An 18,118-nucleotide genomic window follows, 5' to 3' on the forward strand; every position below is an offset into this window, starting at 1 on the left:
TAGAGAAATGATAAAACACAAGAATGCCCATGATGTGGCAAATAATGAAGCTTAGCTCAAGGATTTCAAAATGCGATGTAAAAATTGAGTTGAAGAGAGAGAAGGTATGCAACTGAATATAGACTCGTTTCCCTCCATTCAAACATATGAGAGAAGAAGATTTAGATGGGATGTTGATTTTCTTGATTTAGAAGAGCTTTGATGGATTTCCAAGTTGCGACCATGACAATGCCTTTCCATGTTCATGGTCTCTTTGAGAAATTACCTAGAAAAATTAGAAAGAAGATTGAGCCAGTTTCGCCATAGTCGCAACTTAGTGCATTGTCCCGAAATCAGCCTTTCACTTTCTTGTGAAGGGCTGAGATTAATCTCACAAAATCACATGTACTTTAATCTCAGCCGTTCAAAAAGAGGTGGAAGGCTGATTTCTGGACCATGCACTTCGTCGTGACAGAGATGAAACAATATTTATGGCCAAAATCTCTCTCTCTCTCTCTCTCTCTCTCTCTCTCTAGCTTCTTTAAAAACCCCTAAAAACATTGATTGTTTTACTTATGTCAACTAAAATAGAAAGATTTAATTTTGTTTCAGGTTGTACATTACCTCTTGAAGCTAGCTAGCAATTTTTGTCAGGTGTACGTTTGACAAGGACTGCGGCAGAAGATCTGCAACCAAAAGAATCAAGGCTTACTAAGGCTGAGCGAGCAGGTTTAAAAAAGGGTCTTAGAGTGTCTAGGGTTGGGCATATTAGATTGAATTGAGTTGAATTTGGTGAAACAATACCACACTGACTAAATACTTCAATAATATAAAGGGTGGCCCAGTGCATGAGGCTCCCGCCATTGTAGGGTCTGAGGAGGGCCAGATGTATGCCGTCTTACCCCTGTTTTGCAAAGAGGCCGTTTCTGTGACTCGAACCCGTGACCACCAGACCACGAAGGTCGCATTTTGTTGGTATGTTATTTTTCAGCCGTAGGGTCTCAAAATTATGGACTATCAATTAAAATAAGCTCCATCTGTGACAGATCACATTCGTAATTTGTGTCCCGCATGAGGTGCTCCAAAGACCTACCATAGGATCCAAACATTGTATACCCATACTTAATGTGGCGCCCCAAATTAATGAACTTTCGACTTAAATAGGCTCCAAATGTCACGGACAACATATACATTGTGTGTCCCATGTGAGGACCTCAAAAGACCTATTATGGGATTATGCATGGTACGTTCACCTCACACCTAATATGGAGCCCCAAACTAATAGACCCTCAATTAAAGTAGGCTCGACATGTGATTTACCACATACTTAATTTTGTTGTCACCAAGTAATATATGCTCATATGTTAAGCATGGTAAGTCAAGTTTGGTACATGATAAGCCATGTTTGTTAGCAGGGCAAATCAGATTTGATCTCATAGTACTTCAATCTTAATTACAAGGCAAGTCATATTTGTTCTCGGATAAGTAATGTTTGGTCTCAGAGTAAGCTAGTGATGTGTAGTCGCATGGTAAATGCAGTACTTTAATCACATGATTAGTCATATTTGTTCTTAGGGCGGGTCCTGTTTCGCATGCTCTCTATTAAATCCGACGAAGTGAGAGTAAGCAAGTTCATTACCCTATCCTCTTCTTCTCTCGAAGAGTTCATTAATTAAATCCAATTAATATAACATAAACGTCTTTTGGCAAGATTTCCAGCAGCCACGAGTGCCTCTCATGGACCTATGCACCAAGTGATGTCTAAATATGTCAGGGTACAACTTTGTAAAAAAAAAAAATTAATTTCTTAGTGTATGTTTTTTGTGATGTAAAAATAATATGATTTTCACGTTTTGATGAAGCTATTGTACTAAGATTATGGTTGCAATTCTATATATAAGGTCTTAGTTAGGGACCTTTTAGATATCTTATACGTTGTAACGATATCTTATAGGTTTGAAAATCCATGGCTCGTGACTCAGTCCAGCTCGCTCTGTTCCAAAAAACAATAGCCAAAGTGAGCTAACCTTAAAATCTAGGTTTGAAATTTGAACGGAGCCAAGAGTCAACCTGTCCTCAGTTTTCTAGAATGAGAAATGATAGCTGGAATCCATTGCTTTGATAATGACACTCCTAACCATATTAAACACTTTTCGGCTTTTGGTAGCTTTTTGAAAAATTTGTCAATTGATGATACAGTACAAATTGGTATACAGACCATCTTTAGTGCCCAACTGTGAAGGGAAGATACACATAGATCACTTTCATGCTCCTATGATACATTTACATCGAAGAAGAATCTGGGAAACTTGTGACAGAAGATACATATACATCACTTTCATGCTATTATATTAATAACAAGGCCTCATCTCTTTAGAATTCAATTCTATCTCTCTCTCACCAGTCACCACATCCCATGGAGTGCGGATCTCTGATTTAATTTTCATCACATATGTGGGGCCAGACCAGCTGGACACGCAAGATCCTTTTTAGAAAAGCTTTTAATGGCGTGTTTGGTACACCTAAGTGGGGTTGTGCTTATAACACGGTTGGTTGAGGCTTTGTATCTCAACCTTTATCACATAGGTTCTATCCCAGGTTAACTAAAGAAAATAAAGAAAGAAAAAAACAACCTACAATAGATGGAACTCTTCACTTTATTAATGATTCATTTTCGTACTAGCTATTGGTGGCACTTGTTAATTTAAACAACCTACAATACCCAATTAAAAAGAAGTGAATAGAAAAGAGAGAAGAGACATACAGGTTTGGCTGTATGGCACTAGTGACGCATTGTCGCGAGGAGCAATTGGAGCGCTTAAGTTTTATAGATTCCATCTAAGCTGCTAATCAAGATCGGTATGATTCAGAGAGGAAGCAATCCAGACAGTAGGATCACACTCAAATATTCCAACGGCTAGTGCTCGATCGGGTGCATTACAAATCCTGTGGATTGGTTGGTGTCCGATCGGGTGCGATCTAGAACGTCGGATGGTGATTAGTCATGTCCCAACGGTCCGGTATGATCAGAGCTGTAGATTGGCGATTGGATGTGATCTAACGGTTACGGAGAGGACGTAGGTTTTACACAATCCAATAGTCACTCCAGGACGGGTCCCAGCCGTTGAATCACGATCTAACATGATCTAACAGTGAAATAAGAAGCTCATTGTGATAAGGTGCCGTGAAAGGGTGCTTTTCAAATAGAAAAGTCACCAAATCGTCTATGTAGACCATAAAGTTGTCATTTCATGAGAAATACGAAAATTGCAAACTGTTGATTAAATCTAATAGAATCCAAAGCTTCCCCCCTCTCTCTAAGCCATCTATACCGTTCATTTTTTCTCATCTTATATGGCTATTGTTATTCTTTAGAAGAAGAAATCAGATTTCTCAGACTCACAAAATCCAAAGGCGTTTCGGTTTGTTTCTGCTTGTGTTAAGCATAAACAAAAATCAATAAGCCTTGCCTAATGGGCTTCATTCTATGGCGAACTGGCGGATCTCCATTGCATATCAATCAGCTGGTGGAGAAGGATATCATCTTAAGGAAAGTGACTCTGTAACACTCCTTGAAGCGTCATTTTGCACTACATTTCCACCAAGATTCATCCCCAACCCATTTTCTCCAACAAATACAGCTACTATATGTAAAACGAGAATTTATATTGTGGAAGGCCATGCATGTGCACCATAAAAATACAATGGGGCTCACATTGCTTCGGTGATCTAATTCATTTGTTAGCCCGGCCTGAACAATATGGGCTGGGCCCATTCTTCTTTTGGGCTGCAACTGCAGGCAGCCCGACCACCATATGAATTCTCTTATAAAAGATGGCAAAAGAGGTGCATAGCATATATGAGATTTTATATGCTATATGGGCGTGAAGTCTAGTATTTTTCAAGTACAGTGAACCCACAAATCGTTCATTTGTTGGGCCGCAATGTAAATAGGTTGTCCCCGAAAACTCATTTCCATAGGTTAATCATAGACCTTCGATTTGGAGAGAGACTGCACAAGTGCAGATTATAGAACATCTCTATAAATGCATGTAGGTAAGAAAGAGTAGGAAAAGTGCATAAAAAGCAAGAGGAATTGATATTCGTTGTTTTAGTAAAGGCACTCCACTCTTTACTTTGCACTTCTCTAATTAGATTTTAAGATAAAATGCACTAAAAGCCAATTATAAAGGGTTAATAGAGCTCGGAGTGGCATTATCAAAACAAGGGACTGTGGATATCATTTCCATAAGAAAAAACTGTGAAGATTAGTGGGTTTATTTGATTGCCTTTGTTTTTTTAATAGGATGGTAGTTGTGGGAGTGACCTAAAACATCGTTTTCAGATTGCTGAGAAGGGGCGGGATGAAGGGCATGTCTCGGACCGGGTCTCCACGCAAGAAGGCTAGCCCAGAGGGGACATCGATCATCACCCACGTTACATTGTTCTATCTCCCACGCGCTTACTGGGCCCCATCTTTAACCTCACCCTTTGACAAAAATTTTCCACTTTCTTTTCTAATCTTAGCTGTAAACCAGAAGGTAAAGATACATAAATGTGAGAGGTTTCTACATAAAACAAGGACGTTACAAATCAAAGTAATGACGTCTCCATCCATTGTCTTCTCGGAGCGCGAATGCGTAGTGATTGACGGTTAGATTTGGAAGTTTGTTGAGAGAGAGAAGTAGAAAGGTAATTCAATGTGGTGCACCCATAAAGGTATGGGCCCTACCTGTCACGATTGATCCTAACCGTCCACTTGATAGGGTTTTCTTTGGATCTCCTGTAGCCCAAAAATTGTCCAAATCATGCTTTCGAACATCTAGTAACTCGTGTTATTTTGTCAGTGAACATTGACAATGGACAAAAATTGTATACACGCCAAGGTGCAGAGCAAGGCCTCTCAAATGTACAAGGCCTTCATTAGAGCATACGGTTTGGTGGGTGCCACATGGATTTGTTGTCACATTAATTTACAGTAAGGTCGTGCCCTAGTGAAGCATTCCTTCCTCTGTCTAGAAAAGAGAAAAAAAGAAGGAAAGAATGAGCACATGCACCTCTTCTCATTGACTCCTTACCTAGAGTTAACAAATAAAGGTTGTGGGCGTTGTGATGGTATTACGCGTTTTTTTCTCTTATGTCATCTTCATTTAAATTTCGAATCTAATTTTCTACTTTCATACATACCTCAAGGCAGATGAGATCACACAACAGATTTAGATGGGCGTTGAGTTTGGGAACATGCATGGAGTCTTCACATTATCTATATGGGCTTTCCTGATGGTAGAAAAAGCGGGGGACCCAGCTGTGTCGAGTTGGGAACTGACATGGTACGAGGGTGGGCCCCCCCTTTGTTAGGCCAATGGGTGTCCGACAAACTGAGTAAATTTTGTTAGTCTCGCAGGGGTAACGGCTAGAAAATAGTAGGCAGATAAGTTCGTAGTCCGTGTGGGGTTGGGAAATGAAGGGAGATGCAATGAATGTTTGGGAAATTGAGGTCAAAGTTGGGGAAGGAGGAGGGGGGCAGAAATGGGGGTGTTTTAGTAGTGTTTTGAAGTTGTAGTCACGTGGATGAGCAGTGTGGAAGGGCTATAGCTTCCAAAACATGGCCCTGATTTTTGTCTTCTCCCTATATGACTTGTACTAAGCTCTCCTCTATTTAGAGCCCATGACGTGACCTCCCACGGACTGCACCAAAAAGTATAATAAATACAAAACCAATGCATCCCTAACCAAAATCACCAGCTTTGGATTCTAATTTTCATTAACAATAACAGGTGCTTAAATAAGCACTTACAGTTGCAGTCTTGCAGATCAAACAAGCAAAGAGATAAAGATAAGATTTGATATGATTAGGACGACATCATCCTAATCCAATCAAGCTGCCTAATCTAACAACGCAACTACCTAATCTACGATCATGCAATCCTATAATTTCTGCTACCCTTTAATTTCCAAATGTAATCTTGCCCGCCCCCTTGGATTTTGCCGAAATGTTCGCCTCTCTTTAATCTCCAGATGAAATCTTGCCCGCCACCCCTAGGATCTTGCGGAAAAGTCTGTCCATCTTTAATATCCAAACGAAATCCTGTTTTGGAAATGATTTCCTTTCAAGTTTATCCTTCCTAAGATATCTCTCCTAATCTCTCATTTTCTTAGAAAATTAATTAAGTATTTAAGGGATTTCACCTTGTTTCCAAAAACAGCTATTTTTGTGGCATTTTTAAAGCATTTAAGATCTTCATCTCTACGGTTCATTCTAAATTTCAACACCTAATATGTCTAGGCCTCTAGGGTCCAAAAGCAAGATACATTTGTAGTAGGAAGGAAGGGGAGACAAATATTTAAAGGGAGAAAAATAAGTGTATAACTGTGTCCATTTTTTTCTAGTGTGTGGAATGGAGTCCATTATTTTTTCAAAAAGTAAGTTGGGCCCACTTCATAGGATGATCCAAACCATTCATTTGTTGGGCCACAACCTCATAGGATCATCTCCATAGGATGACCCTAACCCTCTGATTTGTAGAGGGACTGCATATTATGGACAATTTTATAAATCCGAGGGTTAGGATCCTGATTTACAGGGTACAACCTATTTACATTGTGGCCAAATCCAACAGATAAATAGTTTGAATCATCTTATGAAGTGGGCCCACTGTACTTTTTGAAAAATACTGGACTTTAACCTCAAACACCGTATAAGATCTCCCCCTGTTCTAACCATGAATTCTATTTCCATATTCCAATTTTATTTTATTTTCTTATAAAAAATGTCATAAAATTGAAGCCCCAGTTGATTATTACAGTACACAAATTAACAAGAGAAAAATGAGAGTGTTTTCATCACTAAATGGGGTAGAGAAATAAATGAGAATGAATTTTTTTTTAAATTAAAAGCATTTTATTTGAAATTTATGTCAACCTTTCATTTTTTATTTTTTTTACTTTATATTAATTTAGTATTTGTCATAAAACCACCATCCTCTACCCCCCCCCCCCCCCCCCCCCCCCTAGAGCCAGTTCCTAGCTCCGTCCCTGGCCGTGTGTGTGCTTGAAGTCCATTGTTCTTTTCAAAAATTACAGTGGGGCCACTGGATTGAATGATTCAAACCGATCAAATGTTTGGGCACAACGTAAACAAGCTGTACCTAGGATGATCCTAACCCTCCGATGTACAGCTTATTCACGTTGTGGCCCAACAAATGAACGGTTTGCGAGCGTAGCACTAGATTTTGCGAGCATAGCAAATAAACTCTCTCTCTCTCTCTCTCTCTCTACAAAGCGCTTATAGCCGATTACTTACATTTACTGCATTTACCGTGACTCTCTGTCTCCCTCACCTAATGATTAATCTAAGATGGGGACCACTATGTAGAAAGTTCAGATTAACAATTTGGATTCTTCACATGTATTGTGGCATGTACATTGATCATTCATCGTTTGTGTGGGTGTGTAGAACTGAGGCAAAAATGAGCTTCACCATATTATGGTGCACTTCCAATGTATTCGACATGTGAATGTATCTTGTCATTGATCTGGACGCTCCATCTAGTGGGCAAATAAGGCCAATAAGAGCATCCTAATTTTGTTATTGGTGGCCCGCAAATGAATATTAAGGTGCAACTTAGGATGCAGGGTTCAGTTTTTTGTGGATTATCGATGGGCCACAAGGTTAACCACCATATCCTATGATCAATATGATTTTTGCACAGTGACTCACCCACAAAGAAGCCCATTGGATGAACAGTAGAGATCAAGGATATCAAAAAAACTAATAATGGTGATGAAGATAAATAATCTAACCACATAAAACCCTTGTTCTATTATCAAAATGGTCGAAATACTCAATATTTTAATTTTTGTACGAAACCTTATTTTTCATAAACTCCAAAATGGATCTTCGTTTCCAATGATAGTACTTCAGATCTTCAATTGAGTAAAGCCCATAGGCAAATTTCTTAAAAACCCAACTTCAAGTTAGAACGTCCCATCTTATATCATTAAATGCTTTTCCCACTATCGACTAAAAAAAAGGCCAAGTGATATATCCGCCCCTTTTGATTACTTGGGACATCCGGCAGCAGTGTATGTGGCAATCAGCCCTATTAAATCCTTCTGATACGAAGTACATCAGCCCCTCTACAGTCGTTGTCATTGATACACTACTGCTGGATTTCCCAAGTAATCAAAAGGGGCAGATTTATCACTTCCCTTTTTTGGGAAGTGATGCTCAAATCCAATTTACTGCCCAAGGTAAAAGAGAGTTGATTCTAGCAAGTCAATGATTGGTGCGGTCAAAACTTTCATTAACATTAGTAGGATCAAAGGAGATTTGATCGACCAAGTGAGGCAAAACTCAGATTGGGACCAAAACTCAGCCAAGGTAAAAATGATCGACTTACCCCAATGCAAAGTTTCCAACGAGTGCTTTTAATAATTAGAGGTGCAACTTGGGCCGGGTTCAACCTGATTTCAGCACGGTCTGGGTTCGCATTTCCTCAGGTTCGGTTGGGTTAGGGTTAGGAAAAGCCAACCCGATTTAATTTTGGGTTGGGTTAGGGTTGAAGCCTTGTGCAACCCGACCCAATCCGAATCCAACCCATCCACCTAATTTTATCCTGATTTTATCACGATTGCAAAATCTTAGGGTTATGTTTATTTTTCCATTTTTGCCTAGGACCAACCCAAACCCAATTTGTTCAACCCGACCTGATTTGGAAAACTGAGTGGGGTTCGGATTGAGAGATTTAAAGGGGGAAGGGTTATGATTGACCCGAGGCTGAGGCTGGGTTGAGGTTTTGAGTCCTTTAGTTGGGCTAGTGTTGGCCTCAACCCGACCCAACCCAGCCCGCTTTGCACTCCTAGAAACCAGGCTGGATTTTACAAGGTACCGTGTGGTCATTTGTAAGGAAAGGAGGAAAAAAAGAGAGAAAATAAATGATGACTAAAACTTTTGTGGGTCCCAAGCACAAATTGGGTGCCAGAAGGCAAAAAGGAAACAACTGGACCCAAGGAAGAAACATGCTACAAAAGCCCACCCAACTCACACACTTGTACCCTCTTTCTCACCACACCCATTCAAACCATTTCTTTCTCCATTTCTTCCCCCATTAGTGTTGAAAACCTCATTAGCATGGCAAGGCCACAACAGAGATACCGAGGCGTTCGACAGAGGCATTGGGGCTCATGGGTTTCTGAAATCCGCCACCCTTTATTGTAAGTCTCACCCCAATTCGTACCTTTAACCCACAATTCAGTTCCAAAAAGCTTCATTAAGTCAAGTTGAACAAGCATGATTAGCCACAATTCAGTTGTTCTCTAAGTGCTGTTTTGAAGTTCTTTTATAATGTGGTATGCGAACCAGATTAGTCTCAATGTGTTAATACACCCCTCGCCATGTTTTCAATTCCCAATAAGGGGTCATAAATAATTGAAGGATTTTTTTAACTAATGTTTCCAAGAACATTTAAACGCTACTTAGAAAAACCCATAATTGGTAAAAGTGTAACTATAGCTTTGTTTTTGCTGCCAAAAGTTAGAGGAATTTATGCTTTTGATGTACTGGTCTTTCAGGAAAACAAGGATCTGGTTAGGTACGTTCGAGACGGCCGAGGATGCTGCAGGAGCCTACGACGAAGCAGCGAGATTGATGTGCGGGCCACGGGCTAGAACTAATTTCCCTTACAATCCCAATGCATCATTTTCCTCTTCTTCCAAGTTCTTATCAGCAACTTTGAGGGCAAAATTACATCGATGCCACTTGGCTTCTCTCCAAGTAAGCCAACCCATAATTAAAGACCAACCCAAGAGGGCCGGCGATCGGAATTCCTCGAAATCTGAAATTCCGGTGGCAATTGCGCCGGAGACTAATTTGGTCGTGAAAGTTGAGGTGGAGAACAACCACCAGCAATTCAATTCACTTGAGGACGACCACATACAACAGATGATTGAGGAACTGCTTGATTCTGGTTCAGTGGAGCTTTTGCCACCTACTCTGTAGAAGTTAAGACTCACATGCTAATGTAACTCATTTTTTTTTCCAACTGCCCCATTTTATGTTTTAGGCTTTTAGATCTCTAGATCATGTCTAGGTGCATGTTTTTCCTATGAGACCCTTCATAGCATGTTATATGTACAGTGAGAGATGCATTATGTATTATCTGGGCTTTTTAGTGACATATATTGTCAGAATTCAGAAAATATAATCTTGGCATTTTAGTAGTAGAAAAGTTGAAAAACAGGAAACCCAGTTGAAAGGTTGTGAATTTGGGATCAAAATGGTGAAAAAGTAGTAGAAAGGTTGAGAATTTGGGATCAAAATGGTTAAAAAAAGTAGGGAATTTGGAAGGTTCAATTCCCATTTGCTTTTGAATGACTCTTTTGGGGTTTCGACGGCATAGGGAGTTAAGTGTTTGTTTTGGTGCAGGGGGGTTGAGAATATGCTTTGGTGGATGGGATGGGATGGGAATGAAATGACAAGGGATATGTTTTAATGATTTTTCAAGGGCGAATGGATGGTAATTTTTTTTTCCCATGATTGGGGTTGTTTGGAGGGCATGTGACTTCACATGTCTTACAATGTCAGCAGTCTTTGGCAGATTTGAAAGGGATGGTGATTATTAATATGAACTTACAACTCTTACCCCTCTTCCCTTCTCACATTCTCATTTCCTCATCTGCTTTTTAACTGGAACTTCCCTACTTTTCCTCCATGTTTGGCGCTTTGACTCTTCAAAAGCGCTTTTAGGACCCACCAACTGACTTTGTGCAACCCCCCCCCCCTCTCTCATGGGGTTTTAGAGTATAATCGATCACTAAATTCGTCACACCCACATGACCTACCTAATTAATTGCAGAAAATAAACCAAACCAGCCAACCAACCATAGGTTCTTTATTTAGATTTTGAAAATGAAATTGTTTGGCTACTTAATGTGGTGGACTTTTGAGGCCTCCGTATCCACATCCGATCGCGGTGATAGCTTTAAAAGACCAAGGATTCTCATTCAGCTACTCAAAGTCATATGATTAAATGGTTAGGATCATCTATTATATTCAGGCCATAAAATGAACGATCTGGATCTACCACGCTAAAGTCACTCGGTGGTAGCTTTATCCTGGATAAGCTGTTCCTATGCATCCGCATCGATCGCAGTGATAGCTTTATCCTGGATAAGCTGTACCTATGCATCCACATTGGTGTTCCTCCTATGGGACTACACGATGGCCCATGCATGTAGCGTCCCACTTCCTCTTCGCGTTCACTGTACAAGGAGAACACTCTTCTATTTTCTAATGTGGGGCTAAACTTTTAAAAGGTAAGATATAAAAGCTCATTATTTGAAACTAGATGGCAAAACCATGAATAAATAGAACTTTTAAAATTGATTTTTTAAAATAATATTTTATATTAAAGTACTAACATATCAATCTTGTATGTGCCCATGATAATCAAATCTTATCAGTGGCGGAGCTAGGATTTATACATAAGTGGGGTAGGTTATACATAATGCTGGGCCCAATTGAATTGGGCCTATTAAGGAGTTTGGCCCAACTCAACAGGGGCAGCTGCCCCCTTATGTTACATGTAGCTCCGGCCCTGACTCTGATCAAAACCAACATCCATGTGATTGATGGCTCAAAGAAGAAACTTCTTTTGGGACTATTCGGTGATCCCCTGCTAATAGCTGGCAGTGTTGGACTCCTCAGAGGGATAACTATCCATAAGTAAGCTATCCCCATGTCGAACAACCCCAAAATGGGCGGGTGGCTAGAAGTCTAGAACATGTAATCTTGGAATCAAGTTGATCATCAGATTATAATTTCCTTCTGTATGTTGATAGTATTTATATTAAACATTAAAAATACCCTTTTTATAGTGTCTACTAGACGTCACATTATCTTACATATTCCATATTGGCCATATACGGTGGAGAAAAGCAAGTTATTAATGCTTCCTCAAGAAAAAAGTATATTTGAGGAAGGTGGGTATAAGTTTGGAACATGCAAAAATTAAGTGTAATCTTAAGTGTAATTGTCACAAATTTCCATGATAAAAAACCCATGATTGTACTGCTGGTGTGTTTGACTACCCGAGGTGTGTAGTGCGTTCAATGTAGTGCGTGTAATATGTGTGATGTGCCCGGGCATGCAAATGAGTAGAGTGAATTTCCGAAATTCAATTCAAGGGGTAATCGATTCTGTCCCCTGGGATTGGATTTCAGGCGAAACATCACTTCTTCATTCGGCTCTTAATGCCTATAAAACAACGGACTTGTCAAAACAACACTGCCAAAACGTCGATGCACACAGAATGAAAATGACTTGGTGGAAATCGACATATATTCAGTTAAATTCTTAACAGAAGAACACAGACAAGCGCCTGTGTGATGGATATAGAACTGAAATTAAAGAGAAGTGCTCACGAGATGTGATGAATCCATTCCTCAATACTTCAATTCTTGGAGTAAACTACACCTAAGGAAAAGTAAAGTACAGTATAAAGATAATCGTAAAGATAAATTATGACATGTTGGCATATTTTGAATTGGTTCTTAGACTTCTTCCTCGGACGCAATCATCTCCTTCTATTGTAACTGTCTACAGCTCCTGATCTTTGAGAGGAAAACTACTATAACTGTCAACTTCCATTTTGAATTTCACGTGACCGATCTTAAATTCAAAAATGGGTGTAAACAAGAAGTCTTCCAAATGAAGACTGTGAAACAAGAATGAAAAATGACAGTACTCTTGTGCTAATACTATGTCACATCCTTCAAATACATGTTGACGTGGAATGTATATGTGGTTTTATGGATCCACACATTCTATAATTGAGAATGCAAACGGGCAGTCGACAACTACATTTTCTAGGGCCCTGTCTGTTTTGGATTTTGAAAACCGATTGTGAGTCCAAAACTGATTCTTGGACTCAAATTTATGCCCTTTTCATTTAAGATTATGACAACTGATGTGAGTCCAAAACCTATTATTGGACTCAAAATTAAACATAATTTTGAGTCCATGTTTAATTTTGAGTCCAATAATAGGTTTTGCTCACAATCGGTTGTCATAATCATAAACTAGTTATTTTGGATTTTGAGAATCAATTGTGAATCCAAGACTGATTATTGGCCTACCGCAAAAATTGGTCTCAGCACATGCTCAATCTGTTTTCGACTTACATTTTTTCTTCAAATAAACCTGATTTTTTTTGTTGCTGCTGAAATTTGTACTGGATCTCAGAAAGTGGCCTGTACTGAGCCGACTCCCGGAAAGATGGCATGCAACCTGCAACCACAAAAGAGCATTGAAAAGAAGACTACTTTCGGATGCCTAAATCAGATACGGTAATAGTACAAGCTGAGCTCTCTGAGGGCTCAGCAATATGAATGTAAGATGTTAGATGAGAGGTGCATATCTCGAAGTTTGGTCCCCTTTTATATATTGGAATCCTCTTCCATTTAGGAATCTTGCCTTTCTGGGCTCTTTTTTTATTAGGCTGATTTTCCAAAATAACGTTTTCAGGGTATATCCTGCTGAGGTGGCTATGGTTTTCTAGGGTTTTTGGAAGCACAACGAAATTATCCTTTTACCCATGTAGCCTTTACATCTCTGCGTGCCATGTATCAGCTCCTCACTGGGTGGGAAGTTTTACCCCAACAATTTTCATTCCACTTAGGCTCTGTTTCTTTCGACGTAAAAATGGACATTAAATTTGTTTTATGAATGGGATTTGCTAGGCAATTTCATAGAATGCCATTTCGTGCCCGGCTTTTGCATGCGAGAACAGCCATCTCAGATGACTTAAAAGAATAAGACAAAATCTAGCTCTTGATGATACAAATAATAAAAAGATAATGTATCTAATGTTAAACAATTTTATTTTACTTTTTCTGATTGGTGTTAGTGTCTGTAATTGGGTGACTTGTCACTTGCATATACAATCCGGCCGTTCATCATTTAGTGAGCGCATCATCGATGAGCCATAACCTGAAGTTTACACAAAATTGGTAGCCCTAACCATCCGTCCATCCGATCAATGGTCCGCATTTAACGAATTGAAGTCCTCTTTTATCCTTTTTTTTATATATATAAATTGCAACCCTAGGAAGACACATTTTTCATCAAGGTCCTGATCAAGAGCTGGGGTAAACTGATTAAGGTGGGACCAACGAGAGTCAATTAATCCAGTGGTTGCGCACCAAATGAATCGATCCAATCATCTCATGTGTCAGTTTCTCCATGTTCATTTGTTTTTACATTTTTACATATAGGCTCTGTTTGGGTTCCAGGAATTTTATGAAAATGTTTGGAAAGGAAAATTAATTTTTAAAGTCCCTACCTTTTTTACGCACTGAAAAGATAACCTGAACTAATCCTATTCAATTTTTACTCAATCTCTACTCAGGGTAACCTTCAAATTATGATATTATATATCTAAATTAACCAAGATCGTATCATTTCCCTCTAAATTGTGGGAAGAAAGAAAATTTCCGTCCCAACGGGGCCACAGGACTACTTAATGATTTGTTCCCAATCGCTCTTTTTCCTTCTGGAATGGAAAGAAGATCCCAGTGAAGAAATCCAGAGTGTAAAATACCTCACGATTTATGAAAAGAAAAGGGAGCTGATAATCTCACTCTCTTGTATCGATCTTATCACCCTTTTTATGTTTGGCAATTTTCATTCTCTATTAATAGTTTGTTGGGAACTGTAACAGCCAAATGAGGGAGGTTTAATATAAAGACAGGGGTGCTATTATCAGAAGAAGGGGAACAGATTTCAGTTTCAAGTTTAATATGAACTGTAAGCAGTGTGTTATTTTGTGTTTCTTGACATTTTCTTTCCCTTTTGGCTTTTTTACTCATCAGGAGATATTTATGTTTTGGTAATTCACTTTAATCCCTTTTCTAGTTTCCTTTTTACCTGCATTATTTACTTTCTTTTGAACCTCTTATCAATCTCTCTTCATGATTAGCACCCACTTGGAAATTGATTTTGTCTCCCACAATCATCCCATACTACATAAATAGGATCTTTAATTATTTCAAAAGGTTGTCAGAGGTTTCATGAGTTTATGCATGATGAGCTGTTTGAATTTGTTGACTAAAGGACTTAAATTACATGTTCAGCTAATTATTTGGTAGATTGTAATGATAGCTGGAGATAGGGGTGCAACTTGGGTTGGGCTCAACCCAAACTCGACGGGTTCAGCCCGATTTTGGCTAGGGTTGGGTTGGGTTAGGGTCGGGAAAAGCCAACCCAATTTAATTTTGGGTTGGGTTAGGGTTCAGGCCTTGGCAACCTGACTGAACCCGACCTCCATCTTTTAATTTTATCTTGATTTTCTTTGGGTTATGCTTTTTTCTTATATTTTTCTGTTTGGCCCTAGGTGAACCCGAACCCAACGCAACTCAACCTGACCTGATTTTGGGTTAGATGGGTTGGGTTACCTAGCTGGAGATCTAACCTGAACAGTTTTAGACGTGGGTACCACCAGTCTGCCAGTGCTTGAAACCAACATAAACTAGGATGTTGGCTCCACATCAACCAGCACACAGTAGCTAGGTTCACCTACACTGTGGATTTGTAGCAATTATGAATTACCCATAAGAATGATTAGGAATAATCATTCATTGCAAGCAACCTCACCGTCTAGGGGTGTGGGTCCCACGCTTGAGCATCTGTCAAAATAATGTGGTGCAACTATCATTTTGCAAAAGACAAACTATTTTACTTTGTACATTAATTTGCAAGAGAATTGATCCTAAGATTAAAAAAATCGATGGCCGTCACATACGAAAATTTGTTTTAGTGATAATAGCTTCTATTGGGAGATTTTGTGTTCAGTAGGAACATTTAAAAGTTCATTCTTTCGGACAATCTATCAGCTTCCTTTAAGTGGGCTATATTCTTCTGTTACTTAACGCCAAGATCAAAGTAACCATGGCTCCCAAATGTCCTTGGAGAGGTGTTTAGAGAGAGGGGGAGGAAGATAATAGATTTATGGAAGATATCGCAAGGTGAGCTCGTCTTAAATACCTTTCTACTAATAAAGTAATAGGATTTTACTAAACTTGAATGCTTACCCTAGCCATAATCAGGAAAGGATATCTCAAGGTGAGTTCCATATCTCTAAATAGTTCTGATTACATTGATCCTTATTACTAACTCGAGTTGTGACCTTCTTATTGGTGGCAGTGATGGGACCCATCTCAGTACGTGGTCTTTATCAGTTTCAGACTGGACCCTACTTTGAAGCAAGTGCGGCACCACCGTTTTTCCTATTATAGGTCCTCTGATCAGAGGGTGTATTTGAAAGGGAAGTGTCATCTCAGAAACAATGAACAAAAACTAAAAACAAAGCACAAAGTCAGGAAGTAAAATCTTCCTTAAAAAGCAGTCAAAACCAATTATATCACAACGAATCTCTTTGTATAAATGGTGAGTACAATCATGCCTTCGACGATAAGTCCAAAATTTTATCTCCACGCGGTTTGCTTTGTACCTGTACGTGTCATTTCGTTTTAGGTATGGGCCCTTCCTCTTGTGAAGAATCCTTGCTCTGACGTGAAAGCTTTGCAGCCTAGCCTCCCTACCCAAAAAAAACAAAAACAAAGAGAGAAAAAAGCCAACCTAACTTTTCAACATTTTATTGGTATGCTTATAGGCTCTGTTCACTTGCCTTCTTTAGAAAGGAAAGAAGAAGACAGTAAGCCAGATTTTTCTGTGATTAGACATGATTTGACATTTTCCGCTGTTCACTTTCCTAAGAAAACCACTCTGCCTGCATACTTTCTTTTCCTTTCTCAGCCAAGTGAACAAAGGAATTTTCTCACAAAAGGAATTTTCTCACAGATTCTTTTCCTTTCTTTTCCAGTTTTCCACGTCAGATTCTTTTCCTTTCCTTTCTTTTCCTGCAGCTAGAAAACAAGTGAACAGAGCCATAAGCTATGATAGTAATTAAGGGCCAGCTGTCTTATGGAAAATACTAGTGACAAATTGTGAGACAGGATATCTATTTTCTCCATCAGTCACATCCCTTCACATGTTATGCATACATGTTAGAAAAAATGCACTCCCATGTGCACTTCAGCAGCCAGAGCTCTCTGTCTCTCTCTCAAATTTTGTCATTGCAGTCTTCAAAATTTTAAGAGGCAAAGGCACTTTCAAGCTTAAATGTGTAAAGAGTAGTACTGCCCTCTGAATAGGAAGTTCCATATACAAGGAGTGCATGGGTGTCAATGGGACAACCAAAGTACCCCAAGGGACCATGATCCAAGGCTAAAATTACTGTATTATTTCACAAATATTGAGACAGACTGACCATCATATCGGCGGACCCCACACGCAGATAAGAGTGACATTGGACGACCAAGAGTAGTACAAGTAGTGCATGGGTGTCAATGCAGCAAATTCCCAAGCTTTATCATCTCCAATACTTTTCAAAAAGTACGATCCATATACGTTGTGGCCCAACATATGAACGGTTTGGATCATCTTATGACCATACATATTGATAGATTTTGGGCTTGTAAAATCTCACAGTGCTTGGTCTTTTTTCGTTGGGTACAATCACAGCAAATAAATTGAATCTCATCATACCTCTAAGTTAAGCGTGCTTGGGCGAGCATCGGTAACGTCTTTAAAATACTAACACAAATACACAGAATCTCTTTAGAATTGAAGTTGGAAATTAGGCCTATTTCATTTTGGATTTTGAGAATTGATTTTGATTATTTGACTGAAAATTAAACACAATTTTGAGTCTAATAATTAATTTTGAGCCCAGAATGTAAACGAGCAGAGCTTGTGCTTGAATGAGTAGTAGTAGTAGAAAGATGGGTAACCTCTTAGCATAATTTTTCATTCTTCATTAACCAAAAAGGAAGGTTTTTATCCAAGCCATTGATTATTTGGAAGCCTCGATCTTGCAGATCTCTCCATTCAGCATATGAGATCTTCTCTCACTGCGTAAGCCCTTCTCAGCCATCAATCGACTGCCACATGCAGCTGCTTCATTAGTTTAAATTTAGACGGACATTATCTTAATAGAAGGTCCTTCTTAATAAAAATTGAATAGGTGGGTTCGGATACAACGTACAGTACTTTTTGTAAAATACTGTACAGTATTCTTTG

General features: G+C 39.1%; 1 protein-coding gene across 1 annotated transcript; it reads left to right on the plus strand.

The window, feature by feature from the left end:
• Nucleotides 1-9,051: 9,051 nt before the first annotated feature.
• LOC143878301 (ethylene-responsive transcription factor ERF003-like) lies at nt 9,052-10,228 on the plus strand. Its single transcript, XM_077380606.1, has 2 exons — nt 9,052-9,195; nt 9,553-10,228. The coding sequence occupies exons 1-2, from the start codon at nt 9,113-9,115 to the stop codon at nt 9,977-9,979; spliced, it is 510 nt and encodes a 169-aa protein (XP_077236721.1). The 5' UTR covers nt 9,052-9,112; the 3' UTR covers nt 9,980-10,228.
• The last annotated feature ends 7,890 nt before the right edge of the window (nt 10,229-18,118 follow it).

This window comes from Tasmannia lanceolata, unplaced genomic scaffold, assembly GCF_043159265.1.
Source record: "Tasmannia lanceolata isolate RefF3 unplaced genomic scaffold, GAP_Taslan_0.1 ptg000006l, whole genome shotgun sequence".
Lineage (NCBI taxonomy): Eukaryota > Viridiplantae > Streptophyta > Magnoliopsida > Canellales > Winteraceae > Tasmannia > Tasmannia lanceolata.

Bases quoted from the DNA above. Each gene is read 5' to 3' on its own strand.
- LOC143878301 (XM_077380606.1), top strand. From the start codon at position 9,113: ATGGCAAGGCCACAACAGAGATACCGAGGCGTTCGACAGAGGCATTGG. The intron at 9,196-9,552 runs GTAAGTCTCACC...CTGGTCTTTCAG, and splicing joins GAAATCCGCCACCCTTTATT to GAAAACAAGGATCTGGTTAG.